The sequence below is a fragment of the Manacus candei genome, unplaced genomic scaffold, assembly GCF_025592945.1.
Source record: "Manacus candei isolate 608988 ecotype Guabito, Panama unplaced genomic scaffold, ASM2559294v1 h1tg000003l, whole genome shotgun sequence".
Taxonomy (NCBI): domain Eukaryota; kingdom Metazoa; phylum Chordata; class Aves; order Passeriformes; family Pipridae; genus Manacus; species Manacus candei.
In genome coordinates, this window is record NW_026138051.1 from 18,771,611 (window position 1) to 18,784,347 (window position 12,737).

At 43.7% G+C, this 12,737-nt stretch overlaps 1 protein-coding gene across 1 annotated transcript; it reads left to right on the plus strand.

The window, feature by feature from the left end:
* Positions 1-150: 150 nt before the first annotated feature.
* SERTM2 (serine rich and transmembrane domain containing 2) lies at positions 151-9,859 on the plus strand. Its single transcript, XM_051791955.1, has 2 exons — positions 151-1,680; positions 4,983-9,859. Exon 2 carries the CDS (start codon positions 5,573-5,575, stop codon positions 5,849-5,851), a length of 279 nt encoding a protein of 92 aa, XP_051647915.1. The 5' UTR covers positions 151-1,680; positions 4,983-5,572; the 3' UTR covers positions 5,852-9,859.
* Positions 9,860-12,737: the final 2,878 nt, after the last annotated feature.

Here is a 12,737-nt window from a genome sequence, read left to right on the forward strand (position 1 = left end):
TACAGCCCTCCATCCCAAGAGGATGAAAGAGCTGTGCAGCTCTGGGTTTCATTACCCTTTGGCCCCTCTGCTCAGGCTGTGGTCATGAGGAACCAGAGAGGGAAAGCTGTTCTGAGGAGACGGTTTTGAGATTAAATGGCTCTATTTTGTCACTGAGAAAGCTGCAGAGAGAAAATTAACTCCTCTTTCTGAAACCCCAGTGGGACCCACTTTTCAGAGGGGAAGCTTGTTTCCAAGTGCTCCAAAAGCAGGCCTGAGAACTGCCACAAGCCAACTGTTCAGTGTGGGCCTGTGGGTCAGGCTCACCCCGTGAGGTGCCTTCAGGCAATCTGCCTTCTTGGGCACAGGGACACGGGCACATGAAACACAGCTGCTCACAGCTGTACAGAGCTCGGGTTCAGACTGTACACTGCAGCTCCTCCAGCCCTGTGCTGGTCACCTCCTCTGCTGGTGACACCTTGGGACTGCTGCAACCCATCCCAAACTAACCTCTGTCCCCGGTACAATGAACCACCCTGCAGAAAAGGGTAATCCTGTTCCCCATCTCCTTTCTGAAACATGCACACAACTAAAATTATGTTGATTCGTTGATACAGTTTATCCCAATTTGTGTCATAACAGGAACAGGATCACAAAAAATCCTCACTTTGTCAGCTGCAGGGAGTGAAGAGACACAGGTCAAAAGGTGTGGCAATCAGAGGGAACAGTGTGGTTTGGGTTCTCACCCAACCATGAGAACCCAAACCTCATTCTGCCTCATCTCTGTGGTACCTTGTAGGTAGATTTGTGCTTCACACATTCATAAATTAGCAAAAATACTTTTTGCCCATGACACCGCAAAAGTTGGGTTTATGCTTATTCATGAAAAGTTTCAAACTACTCAGGGGAGAGAGACCTGTGAACTAAACACAAACCACCAAACCCACCCAAACCACCAAACAGCAAGCACAGGGACAAGAACAGCTCAAAAGCTCCAATGCCAAAGAGCAATGTTTGGGGACTATCCTGAGCTGAAAAGTGACACTTGCCCACATTCCAGACAGGAACCCAGCTGGGAGCCCTCACCAGGCAAACCTTGCCAAGAGGCACAAACCACAAAAACCTTTGCACCTTCCAGAAAACGAGCGAAACTCATAACCTCTCCTCCGGGCTCGTGTCCTGCTCCTCACGTAGCAGGCAGCCCTGCCTCGCTTACCACTCGCAAGCACGAAAGAGTTAAGACGAACCTGGCACCAACTTTGCGGCGAGCTGAGCTCACAGCCTCCCTCTCCCTTCCCTCCTCGCCCGCTGCAGCGCCGGAGCTCTGTATCCATCGGCTCCGCTCTGCCCAACGCTGCCGAGGGAGGGCACCGGCTGCTTCCACCCCAGCAGGGAAGCCCCTGGAGCGAAGGCTCCTCGCCCCTTCTGCCATCGCCTGCGAAGGAAGGACAGCAGCAGTGATGCTGCTCTGTGACATCCCGGGAGAGGGATAAGAGCCATCGCTGCCAGCAAGCCATGTGTGTGCAAGAGCAGAGGAGAGGGAAGTGCACTAGCCTGACTCCAGCTATCAGACAGCTCATCTTTGCTGCACAGTTCCCACTAGCTGGAATGTGGGATGTTCCTAGATAAGTCACCAGCAAGCTCCTGGTCTGAATCATGGACTCTCGTGCCTTGTCCCAACACCACTGCCTGCTCTGAAAGGTAACTATGCTTTATTCCCTTCTCTCCCTATGCACTCCCACAGCTCAGACACTCTCATAGCCTTCACTTCAGCATGAGAACAAAAAATACTGCCCACCACTAAAAGAAGAGATACCACTCTATCCCCCCACCACTTTTCTCTCCCTCAGATCCTCCCTGGAAAAAATGCAAACCGTGGATGGAACTGGTACTTTTGATGTTTTGCTTGCATTTCTTCAATGCTGGTATTTTTCTGTAAAGGTGCCCTAGACAGAACACACCTGGTACTGAGTGTTCAAAACTGCTCTGTATTTGCCAGCCAGTTCAGTTCACTTTAAATTAAGGGAAAGGGGAAGCTACACAAGCTGTTGTTCTGTTCTGTCCCACTTACCTGTTTGTAAGAGTCAGAGTATCGTGTGGAAAAGCAAAAGAGAACTCAAAAAAGTTGCCTGCACTTTCAGAGGTGCCGTGCTGGCAAGTGGCACTGACACCCAGCATGGGAGTAGAAGGAAGCGAGTGGGCAAGACAGGACATTTACTGCACTTGCAGGATCAATTTGTACTCTCTGTCTGCATTGTTTTGGGGGAAAATCCTTCTTTCTCTCTGCTCCCCTGTGACCTACAAAGGGTGCAGACTACAGCCATGCAAGCTTCATAAAAACTGCAAACCTGAAGCTACCCACACCCTGAGAGCTGCAGTGAGGGGCTGGTAAATTCAGCACCCATTAAGTTTTGGCTGCTGAAATTCCTGTCTCAGGGACACACTCTGAGAAGAAACCTTTCTGTTCTTGTGTATGAGGCTTCTATTTTCATTGCAGATTTTTATTAAATGAAATATGTTGTGTTTGGGGTTTTTTTAATCTCTAATTAAAAATAACAACAAACTGATAAAAAGAAGTGTCTGCTTGGAATCCATCTGTACCCACTGAGCACCAGTGATCACTAGTGGTGCCTGGCCCCTCTCAGAACTGGAGTATTGTCCAGCCAGAGAATGATTAAATCTTGATGAACAACTGAGATCAGAGGGAATGTGGGCTCTTGTTATGCTGCTCTGCTCTATAACAAACTTCCATTTAGTTCCTCTGCCCATGGACTTGAGGGCTTCTCATGGTAACCAGTGACATTTTGCCTCCCATAATCTGTCATACAGTTATAGTGCTGACCTGCTTCATACACAGTTTTTCAGAATTACTGTGTACCACTTATTTTTACATCACTTTGGTCTCTACAGTCTTCAAGGCTCTATTCCTTAAAAGGGGTTGTGCAAAACTAAATGTACCGGATATCCAAAGAAATGTGCCAATGGGATAATTGGTAGATTGAAAAGCAAAAATCTTTGGGGTTGTCTGGAGTACTGAATTATTTCTGGCTCATTTCTGGAAAAGATGCAGTTCATGTTACAGTTTTCAATAGTCTGAACAGTTGATTGCTCCTGACAAATCTATAGTTGCAATTAAGAAAAACCCCAAACTGTGCTAACTCCCCATTGCTAATACTTCTTACTATTAATCTGCTCCTTTCATCAATAAATGCCCAGCTGAGCTTTGCTAATTCAACATCTTGGTTTGTAGTAAATTACTGAACTTCAGACTAATGTCCTCAGCATTCTGCAGTCTAATTTTATGAAGCATGTAAAGCCATTAGACTCTCTGCTCCTTAAGGAGAGAAACTAGCTCTGGCTTTTGCTTTCAGTAACAGAGCAGATGGGATGGGCAAAGGCAGTGCTCTGTACTTTAACTCACACAAGTTAAAGTCAGATTGCAGACTGACTGCATTTCACTATCAACAGAGAAATCATATTGTAAGGACAGAGGTTTGAGTCAGCCAGTTACCTTCACACCCTCTATCTCCCACCTGGTGTACAGCATGAGAACATTCTTCATGGGGGAAGAATTTCCATTTGTAGATTTGAAGTGTGAAAATCCCAGTTACTGCCCTGTAAGTGAGAGCAAAAGTGCCTGGCTGCCTCCCAGCCTTCACCTTCATGTCCCATGGCTCTGCATCAGCACAAAACCTGCTGCCACAATACCTGGCTCCACAGGGCTTGGGTCAGCTCCTGGAGAAATACTAAGCAACCTTTTCCTCCTGTGCTTGCCCACACCCTCCTACACACAGCCCAGCTCAGGACCCACTACCCACACAGGGGCTGCACAAGTCAAATCCCCAAGCTGTTGTTTCAATCAGCAATTTGGCCCAGCTTATTACCAAGGAGGATCTGGTCCAATATTCCCTAAACAGGATCACTGTTATCTCAGATGCTTTGGTACTGAAGAAGGTATTGTGGGAGCTGGAAGTTAAAGTGTAGACAAGCCTCCATGCCCCTTCTCCAAAAACTCAGCTCATCAGATGTATCCCCATCACATGAGCCAAAGTTGGCCTGTCTTGCTTGTAATAAAAGCCTGCTGATCAGCTCCTTGGTGACTCCAGATTTCAACCACCTCTCCCTGAAGAACAGCAAGGTGTTGTTCCCATTGGTGCATAGGGAGAACAGAACCAAACATTGTCAATAAATCAGCTGTATTTTACAAACAGAAGGCTCATGAAAGTCAAAATGTTTTGCAATATGTCTTCAAGGTGAAAATTTAAATGTCAGAACTTTTATCATTTTGACCTAATGTTTCATTTTAATCTGACTAGCATAGTATAATACTATGTTAATATTACTCTACTTACATCTCATGTAGGTGTATAGGGAGTGAACATTTTAAATTACTGCATCAGTTTGTTTCAGTGCTATCATTTTTGTTTCAGCTAAAACCAAGATTCTTATCAGAGCAGAATGTGATTCTTTTGGATGCACCATTTACAGTGAAATTTCAGCATTTTTATTTTCTGTTTCCAGCTATAAGAATTGAAATTGCTAAAATGTTAAGATTCCTCCCATTTCTAGTAAGTTCTGCTGCCAAGAGGTGAGTGAAGTGTCATATCCTGCAGCAGTGTTGCTGCAGTGGGATAGGTAGGGCTCTGGATACCTGCCAGGTGCATCTGGCCCCAGAAAAAAGGCTCCTGATAAACAATAAATGAGACACAGTGAAAAGCACTGATTGGATTCGTATCTTCCCTTTCTCTGTGACATCTAATTCCACAGACTGTGGGGCCTTCTCTTACCCATAAGGAATGGGAGTGTTACCAGAGGAGACCTTAACAATTAGATGGGTATGATCTTGTTCTAAAGTTAAATACTCAGTGCTTCTCCCAATTTCAGTGTCTCACAGGAGCATGATAAGGGGGTTCTTATCTATTTGTTCTAAAGATACCACATATAGACTAAGCTATTTTGGTACCTGGCTTCATTTCTCTCTCTCTCATTTTTTTTCATTTTAGAAAGCTGAATTTTTGACTGTTTGTAATGAGGAACTCGAAACTCCATGCTCTTTAAGCAAAGATCATTAGCCCAGGATTAGGAGAGAAGACATCCCTCAGCAATCTGGCAAAGCAGAAAACAACCCTCCCCAGCTCACACAAGGATAAACCACCTGCTGTGGGAGAAGGTGGCAGAAAGCTCATTGTGCAATTTGTTTGGAAAACAACAGCAAAGCTGTGCAAACCTTTGCAGCTCAGTTTGAGAGAAGGACCAAAGCTTTTCACCTGCCAAAGAAGCTGACCTACCAAAAGAAGGACCAAAATACTTTTAGCACAAAATAAAAGCCAGGGGAAGTGTAGAACACGAGTCTAATGCTTGTTATCATTGTGACAGCAACTTGCAAAATGGTTTGCAAAGTCCTGTCCCGTGCAGTGTGAACCAGCAGCCTTGACACCAAGAGGATGGAGCACCTCTTGCTGAAGCCTTCGGGACATCTGTCCTAAGTTGCCTCTCCTGCCATCCTTTGTGAGTCTGGTGAGGGAAGACAGGAAATGGAAGGTATGTAGGGAAAATGGACCAAAGCTGAGTAACCCCCAGGCCCCAGGGAGCAATGACTGAGACCTATTTAAAACCCCGTGGGAACCTGACTGGCCGTGTCCACCTCCCAACTGCGGCCACCGAAGCAGACACGGCCGCAGATAAATATTCTGGGCTCTACGTGTACGTGGGACTGTTCCTGACACTCCTGGTTGTCCTCCTCATCCTGCTCTTCTCCATGCTCCTGCGCCTGAAGCACGTTGTGTCCCCGCTCTCCGTGTCTCCAGAGGGCACTGAGAACGCCCAGCAGTTCACAGATGTGGAAATGCACAGCAGGATTCCAACCACGTAGAGACCACAGAGCAAGGAGGAGGGTTCTGTGCTTGTGAAACGTGTTTTGTTCAGCAAAACGTGGTGGAAAGAATCTGTGGCTGCCTGTTGAGCCCCACAAGTTCTTGCACAACCATCACTGGCAGCACAGAGCAGCTGGGAAGTGTCATGACTCTCAGGCTGGCTGGCTGTTAATGCTACAGCTAACCTGTGTGCAACACCCTCAGTCAAAGTTACATTACAGAGACCTGCTGCTGTCAGGAAACACTCATATCCCTCCAAAAACCTTGCAGCAATCATGAAGACCACAATAATAACAGCCAAAAACCCAGAGAGACATATAGCAGAATGTGTCTTGGAGCCTGTACTTGCTGACACCTCTCTCTGCCCTTAAATATCTAGCTTGTGAAAGGAGTTGAATCAACAAAGTTGAGTTGTGTAAGTGGGAAGAACCCACAGGGCACACACACAAATTATCAGTGGCTTGAATATTCTCAGGCATTTCTCCCATTCAAGATGGAGAACTTTAAATTGCTTTTTTTCCACTGAAATGGCAATTACACAATGGAGTTTTGGAAGTATACAAATGTTTCATCACCTGCTGGAACTACTGCTTTTTGACACTAAAAGCCAGACAGTGAATAGTTGCATGCTAGATATCCAAAAGAGACAGAACTTTAAAAGAGGAAAGAAAATAAAGCCAAAACTTAAGTAAGGTTTAAAGTAAAAAGAAAGCATCAGCAGGAAATGAGCAGCAGGAGAGAAAAAATGTTGACACTCTACCTCTTCCTTTGTTCTTCATCACATTAACTGAGCTGAATACAAACATGTTTCTGCCTTTCAGCTTCCCCAGTAACACTCAGTAATCAAAATGCAATGTAATGTTTTGGAGTCAAATGGACATCACTCTCCTAACAGACTTAAGTTCATAATAACATGTTGTTTCAGATCCATATTGGGTTTTCTTCCTCAAAAGACAGACCAGTTCTTCCAAAGCTCTTTCATTTGTTTTCCTCCCAATAACGCTGAGGAAATGCCAGGGCTTGGCACTGCAATCATGGATAATGTGAACAACCCTGGACAAAGACTAAGAGGGAATATGCAAATGGAAAGTAAACTCACTGAGCACTAAAAAATAGGATTGCATTCAAATATCCTGGTGGAATTTCCTGGAGGAAAAAAATGTTTACTTACATTTATGAAGCAACAATCTGACCCAGTCTTCTTACCTATGAATGATGTTGAGAGAGGTAGGCTTTGCTTCTGTATATGGGGAAGATGGAATCAGATATAGGATATTTGATGGTATATGAGATATCCCACTGGTCCTGGGAGCACCACTTCTTCTTACAGAAAAAACTTGAGTGAGATTGTTTCAGCTACATCTCTAAAGGGCAGAAATTTTACACAGCTTATCCTCTTTATTACAATCTAATTCTAGTTCAGCAATAAACCCCCCTGGATGTTTTCCACATGTGTATACACTTATCTGCTAATTCTTGTCTCTCCAAGGGCTTGGAAGGTGTAAACACCTGACACAAAACCAGTGTAAAATTAAGGAAGACACTGACTGTCACATGGACTTGTGACAGTAACACAAATCTCTTTCTCAAATGCTTTGTGTACAACAGGTTCTTTGTTTCCCTTTAGAGGTCTGTACATGGTGAGCTGTTTGGACTGGGAATATGGCTTTTACAGCTGACTGTGTGTGGGGGGGAGCAGAATGACAAGTAACATCCACACTGGACACACTTGGTCCTTGGGCAGGACTAGTGTTATTTCTCACTGATGTATGTAGTATGAAACTATTTAAAATTTGCTTCCTTATACTGATTAAGTCCCTTTACACTCCATTAATCCCCACATAAATTGGTTTAATCTGTGAATCATAGAATCACTGAATGGTTTGGGTTAGAAGGGACCTTAAAGCTCATCTTGTTCCACCCCCTGCCATGAGCAGGGACACCTTCCACTAGCCCAGGTTGCTCTGAGCCCCATCCAGCCTGGCCTTGGACAGTGAACTAGAACAGTGGCTGTGTAAGGGAATCCCACAAACAACACACTCACAGCAGGATCTCCCCTGCCATGCCTGACTGTGTTTCCCTGCAGAACTGGCAGGAGACAGGCTGCCCTCCACTCCCTGCCATGGGGACAACACTGAGCAGAATGGTGCCTTCACACACCATCTAGATTGGCTCCTCGAGGAGTGCTGCTCCAGAACTGCACAAGAGCCAACATTTTTTGTGATGATCTGGATATTAATCCAATGAAGACAGAGAGATACCAAGTTAGTCAGTGACATTTAAATTTAACAAAAACCTATGCAGATCAAGTTGGCTTGGTATGTGTCATTCATTGAGCCATCATAAGGCAGCCCAGCCCAGCCTCAACATCTGACTTGCTCTCTAAAACTTTTCCATTTTCTTGATATGCCATTCAAAAGCTACAACTTACCTAGACCATAAATGTTCTAATATACTAAATCAGCAACTAAACCACATTAGCCTTCCAGCACAACTATCTGTAGAAAAGCCTTGTATCCAAGAGGCTGCAGAACAGACAGCTTTAATTGACAGACTTTTATTGACATAAAATCTCAGATCTACTAATGAAAAATGACATTATCAGAATCTGAGCCAGAACCCAAACTCTGATTGCTCTGATCTCAGCCAAAATGCCCCCCAAGACAGGTGTCAAGACTGAGCTTCTTTCCTTCATACTAAAGAATGTTACTTCAGAAAAGTCTTACATTTTAAAAGTTATTCAGTAAATATATTGTAAATAAATGAGCAATCACTTTATATATCATTACATTATACCAGATACCATCTTTGGGCAGACTGTGTATTGCTATATGATACTGTTATGGAATCTTCTAATAAAAAAATGACAAGTTTTCCTTTCTATAGCTTCATTTCACACAAAGTATCTGTCCCACTTGACACTTCTACACACCAAGTGGCACTTAAGAGTGCCTCATTTGTCTGTACAATGCCAGGAGATTTCAAAACCTTTCCTACTGAGAAACAAAGAATGCCTTTCCCCCTTTTCATTCTCATTTGTAATGTCCTGGATCCGAGGGATGTCTCTGAGAAAAGACTGGATCTTGGACAACTGCAGGCCCCACATCCAAACCCTTCCCCTCCAGCAGTCTGTTTCCTTCCCACTTGTCCCTCTGCTACAGAAAATGAGCTTACAAAAATAAAGAGGCATACTCTGTCAATGGTGAGTCATTGACTGCTCTGCACTGTTCCCACCTGTGGATCTGAGAGACCAGCTCACATGCAGAAACAGGCTCAAGTGGTACCACTGTTTCAAATGAGTTGGCCACAGGAGGGGTCTGTGCAAGAAGACCCCCTGTCAGTCTGTGTAAGTAGCACTTGAACAGTTTGCCCCCATCTTTACTCTCATCTTAGGACTGGACACAGACAGGACTGTGGAGTTCATTCCTCCCCTCCTCCCCTCCCTGCCTGTGGGGGAGGACAGCCACCTGTTGTTCTGAGGAGCAGCAAAACCACCGTGCATCAGCCGGCCTGGGGGTGGGACTGCAGGGCCAGAGTGAGCCTACAGTCATCAAACACCCCCAAATCTTCCAGGGTATTCAGCCTGGGAGGTGTCAGGTGTATGTTGTAACTCCCCACACCACAGAAATCCCACAGGATTAATGCTAGGGTATTCTCATCCACATGATCTCCATCCACATCCATGAATTTTCTGCATTAACAAGCCTTTAAGTATTAAGCAGAGAGAGTTGATATGTAGAATATGTTTCTCCTCTGTGTCAGAATATATAAACATAAACATTTATCTTCATATCCTCACAGGGCTTCAGAATAAAACACAATTTTGCAAACAACGTGACTAAGTAGAGGATCAAACTTGAGCTTCCCAAAGGACCTTTTTTGATATTACTTGAAAAAGAAACAAAAAATGTTTGAAACTCAAAGATTATGTGAAGTCACACATCCATTTAACTGTCAGCATTAATGACAACTTAGTTGTCTGCCCTGTCTTCACTAGGAACAGAAATGAGTCCTCACCCTCAGTCACTACTGTGGTAATTGCTCATGAGGTAAGATCCCTGTCAGTGCAGACAGACAGCTGTAGATTTAAGCAGGTGAGCAGCTCAGGACAGATGCAGACAACTCCTCTGCTGACAGGTAATGCTACAAGTCACATTTGCTACAGATTAGGTGGCAAATTGGGTGAGACTGTGGAATGACTGTGCTTTTCAAAGAAGGTATATCTTTGTGGTGTATCCACACAATTCTGGTATGCACAGGAAGTTTGTTGACAGTCCTGTTTATTCATGTGCCCTGTGAAAACACGTGCAGTTGTACAGTGACATGTGTGACTAAAAATTCAGATGTAGCTATATCTGAAAAGGGGTATTTTCTTGGTACATGAGCTGTCAACTCAATTGTTGACATTTTAATAGAAAAATAAACCTAGAGATGGTGAAGTCTGCTTGGACTCAGTGGGGTCAAAAAAAGACTACACAGAATGTTAAGTAAAAAGGATCCAAATACTTGTGGATTGGGGAAGATATTATTTTTAGCTAGTGTTCCTGACACATATTTCACATTTGTTCACAAAAAGGAACTGCATGTTACACACTCCATCTGCCAAAAGCCTAGCCCCATAAAGCCCTCTGAAATATTTACCATCATCAAGCTTTTACAGAAGGTTGTGAAGTCCCTGCATGAACAAGAGCAGTCTTTGATTCCCAGTGTTCATTCTGGGGGCACAAATATCAAAGAAAAACACAATGGTAAGTTGGTTCCTTGTACACTTGCTCTCTAGAATGTGGTATATGAAAATTTCCTCCTCAGTCCTTTCATTATTGAGAACAGTTAAAGTATCATCTAAGACAACTGATGTCACGTGTGAAAAATAAACTGAATTTGAATTTTGATGGACTGGATTTTTCAGAATTTCTTCAGCTGAAGACAAAAAGAATCTGTCCAGCTGTAGATAGAAGCTAAGTTGTAAAAGCAGATCTAAATGTAAGAGGGAAAGTAAGGTCTGTTGCAAGTCATATGTAATTAATAAATCACCCCCTCCTTATACTCCCACCTCCATGTCTATGTAAACCTGTCAACAGGGAAACAAATGATGAATAATTCAGAAGACTATTCCCTCCTTCCTTCTCCTCTTGATTTTTTAAAGTATAATTTGATCAAGCTAATAGCCACAGACTTCCTGAACTGACTCTCTGAGCATTAATTCTGTCTGCATGGTCATAGTCCTACTCTTACAGTCCCATTTAATAGCAATGGGTTAAGAGACAACAAAAGGCACCTGAAAGCCAAATGAGAGCTCAGCCACTCTGACTCTTGAAATCTGTTCTCTGCAAGCAAGAAATTTATCTTATTTATTCTGGGCTGTTGTCTAGAAGCTCCTTCCTCTTCAAGTCCTGAAACACTTGTACCACAATAGCTACTGGATGAAGTTTATTTATGTAGCTTTATGAAAAACCCCTACATAGCTACCAACAACACTGAAGGATCAGTAGGACCTGTCTGAGATATTTATATGTACCCCATATGTGTGAGCAAACAATAGGCAGACGAGCTCTTCCCTAAAATGCAGGGGACACTGGGAAGCAAACTAGCCTTGAGCTGCCCTTTGAACTGTGTGGGCAAGCAGGAGCTGCACTGAGGCCTTTTACAGGACAACACAAACCCCTAAGTTGGATTTGAATGTATCACAGGCTTTGGCATCCTCCACCTTCCCACTGTTATTGCCACGTCCCTTAAACATCTTCCCATACAGAATGCTGTCTTTGGACCAGAATTCACAAGTGGGTGTTTCCAGTTTACTTATGCTTTAGCAATCCTAATTCAAACTAATTCATGTTCACAGCAGTTAATGTGAGCACTTTTTATAATGGCATTCCACAATCTTTAGGTTATTAGGACTTGTCTGAATAGCTGTGGCATGACTAGATTGTATTGTCCCAGGAAGCCCAGAGCTGGGCCACTGTGAAGCTGCTGCAATATACTCAGTGGCAAATGTTACAGCTTGTCACAACAGAATCAGACTGATGTGGGTTTGCAGTTGTTCACAAATTTTTCATGCTTTCACACCTCGAGAAAGCTCTAACCAGCCCTCTAGGCACTGACTCTGTCAGGATGTGCAGTCTGGGTGGTAGCACCATACCAGTTTGCACTTTATGCTGGCATCTAGTGTGGAAGAAATGTGACTTGCTGGTGTTGTACACACCCAACAAAACAGAGGAAGGAGGGAAGCATTCTGAATGCACCAGGTTTTGACTGATGCTGTACTGGATTTCAAAGCTGTTTATTGTTCCAGAGCACAACCAGCCCTGAAAGGGACAGCTAACAGGTAACTACAGCATGGCAACATTCTCCATATGCCCACCTGCAAGCTACTCAGGAAGGAACAGACCACTGGGATCACAGTGCTGAGGCTGCTTTTCCTTTGTTTGACTTTTGCTTGTAACTATCCACCAATTTACTATAAACACACCATTGGCCTGCTGATCTGCTATTCTCAGATGAATATATAATTTGCTGCACAGCAATTTGGGAAAGATATGCTGATAGAGTAAGTATATACTTAGCCTAGGTGAGATTTTGTTCTATTTTCTACTTTTCCAATTAATTTTGTCTGGCTTAGAATTCTTAAAACATCCATAAATAGATACTGCTTCAGTGTCTTCAAGGCCCACGCTGGACAACAGCAATAGCAAAGAGATTAGGAAAAGTTTATTATGTTTTGAGGTAGTGAGATGTCTTGAGAGCCTTTCTCTGGAAAGCTGCCTTCCATATCCATGAGCAAGTCACAGTTCAGACACAATGCTTGGACATAACATCTTTAAATTTGGTGTCCTGCCACTTAAAAGCCTTTGTATTTTATGAATACTGATTAGTTCAGCATCACTG